Source organism: Oncorhynchus masou, unplaced genomic scaffold (assembly GCF_036934945.1).
Source record: "Oncorhynchus masou masou isolate Uvic2021 unplaced genomic scaffold, UVic_Omas_1.1 unplaced_scaffold_3601, whole genome shotgun sequence".
In the NCBI taxonomy this organism is placed as follows: Eukaryota; Metazoa; Chordata; class Actinopteri; order Salmoniformes; family Salmonidae; genus Oncorhynchus; species Oncorhynchus masou.
Genome location: NW_027010006.1, coordinates 25,770 through 28,058, shown reverse-complemented (window position 1 = coordinate 28,058; position 2,289 = coordinate 25,770). Strand labels below are relative to the sequence as shown.

Here is a 2,289-nt window from a genome sequence, read left to right as displayed (position 1 = left end):
AAAACTGAGTTTAAATGTATTTGGCTAAGGTGTATGTAAACTTCAGACTTCAACTGTACATGGAGTTGAAAGTTATCACTTTCAATCATATCAAGTTATGTTCTGGATTTCAGGCTGAGGACTGATTCACTGGCTAAGAAATCCATGTTCTAGATGGGGGAGTTATTTTTGTTCCCAACTCTGGGAAGAACAAGGAGTATTTACTGAACTCTCTTCGGACAGTTCTGTGCTGGTGAACAATACACTGGGATAGAAGGAAACATGGCACATATGTGGATTTAAACAGGCTGGTCAGCGTGGGAGAATTGCTTGCTTATACACGGCGAGTAACCATTCACAACAATACAAATGTTTGGTATTTTTCTCCAAACAGTGGAATAAAAAAAAACATTTCTCTCATTATGAAATTATAAAAATGTCAAATATATTTACAGCATCTATTTTTTCCTGTTGATTATCCTGCATTGGGGCATCTACTGAATACATGCTATAAAATGTGCAACAGTCTCTTTCCGAATTAGAAAGAGTGCTATGTTGTAGAAACAGGGTCATTCTGTAAATGTACATAAATGCTATTTTACAACTCGTCATTGTAAGGCGTTTGGCAATTCAGACAAAACTAAATGTACATATCTCAGGTCAAAGTATAGACATCAACTGTTAAGGTAACTGCAAGTGTTCATCTAGGATGTATTACAAAAACTGTTCACAATCCCCTTTGAAGCAGAATATTACTCAAAGACAACAGGGAAACTAGATGACTAACTTACAGTCCTGACAGATGGCATGTATTTTCAGAGTTTGCTCTTAACCTTAACAGAATATAGAAGGTGACCACTGATCACAAGACAGACAAAATATAGGAGAGATTAGGGCTCAGGTTATGATCAGGTCTGGGGTCAGTTAGCTGGTGAAGGAGAGAGACTGGGGCTCAGGTTATGATCAGGTCTGGCATCATGGTGCTGGGCCCTGGAGTGGAGTGGTGCTGGGCCCTGGAGTGGAGTGGTGCTGGGCCCTGGAGTGGAGTGGTGCTGGGCCCTGGAAGCTGGCGGACTGGAGCTGTGGAGAGGCCTGGGAGGCAGGGTGGCCCTGGGGGTGTTAGAGGTCAGGGTCAGAACCCCCCTTGGACGAAGGGGTGTGAGAGGAGGTTCTCGGCCGTGGGACGCCACTTCTCCTCTATGAACACCTGGCGCACAAAGTCCCGGGCGGCCTCGGAAACACCCTCAGGGAGGAAGGGCTTGGTGGGCTGCGTGGCTATCTTAAAGATAGCTGCCATGGCCTCGAATTCCGCCCAGGGAGGCTTCTGGGTAAGCATCTCCACCACTGTGCACGCCACAGACCTGACAGACAAAACACTTTATGGAGACAGAACCACTTCATCTAGTACATCAGGAGACAAACATGAGAAATAAATCACCTTTAACATTAGTGTATATTCTTAAACAAGACAAGAAAATCAGGAATTTGTTTCACAATTTGATATCGCAAAATGTTCTTGTAAAAGTGTGAATGGCACTGAACAAAGAGCCACCTGACTGCATTATGAGTCTTTTTACCAGACATCAGCTTTGCGTCCGTATCCTTCTCCGTTGATGACTTCTGGGCTCATCCAGTAAGGCGTGCCGGTGACAGATTTGATGCCAGTTCCTGACATACAGATGGTCTGGATGCGTTTACTGGCCCCAAAGTCCCCCAGCTTTATGTTGCCAGTGGAGTCTCTCAGGATGTTGGCACCTAGAGGACAACAGAGAGTATGAAGAGAAATACTACCACTATATAATACAACCACTATATAACACTATTATAATACTACCACTATATAATACAACTATAATACTACCACTATATAATACAACTATAATACTACCACTATATAATACAACTATAATACTATCACTATATAATACAACTATAATACTACCACTATATAATACAAATATAATACAACCACTATATAACACTATTATAATACTACCACTATATAATACAACTATAATACTACCACTATATAATACAACTATAATACTACCACTATATAATACAACTATAATACTACCACTATACAATATAATACTACCACTATATAATACAACTATAATACTACCAATATATAACACTATTATAATACTACCACTATATAATACAACTATAATACTACCACTATATAATACAACCACTATATAATACAACCACTATATAACACTATTATAATACTACCACTATATAATACAACTATAATACTACCACTATACAATATAATACTACCACTGTATAATACAACTATAATAC

The 2,289-nt window shown here is 39.5% G+C and overlaps 1 protein-coding gene across 1 annotated transcript; it reads right to left on the bottom strand.

Annotated features, from left to right (window-relative positions):
* Positions 1-257: 257 nt before the first annotated feature.
* On the bottom strand, positions 258-1,962 carry LOC135534576 (mitogen-activated protein kinase kinase kinase 2-like). Its single transcript, XM_064961529.1, has 2 exons — positions 1,557-1,962; positions 258-1,340 (listed from the first exon to the last, which is right to left on the bottom strand). The coding sequence occupies exons 1-2, from the start codon at positions 1,652-1,654 to the stop codon at positions 1,112-1,114; spliced, it is 327 nt and encodes a 108-aa protein (XP_064817601.1). The 5' UTR covers positions 1,655-1,962; the 3' UTR covers positions 258-1,111.
* Between the last annotated feature and the right edge of the window lie 327 nt (positions 1,963-2,289).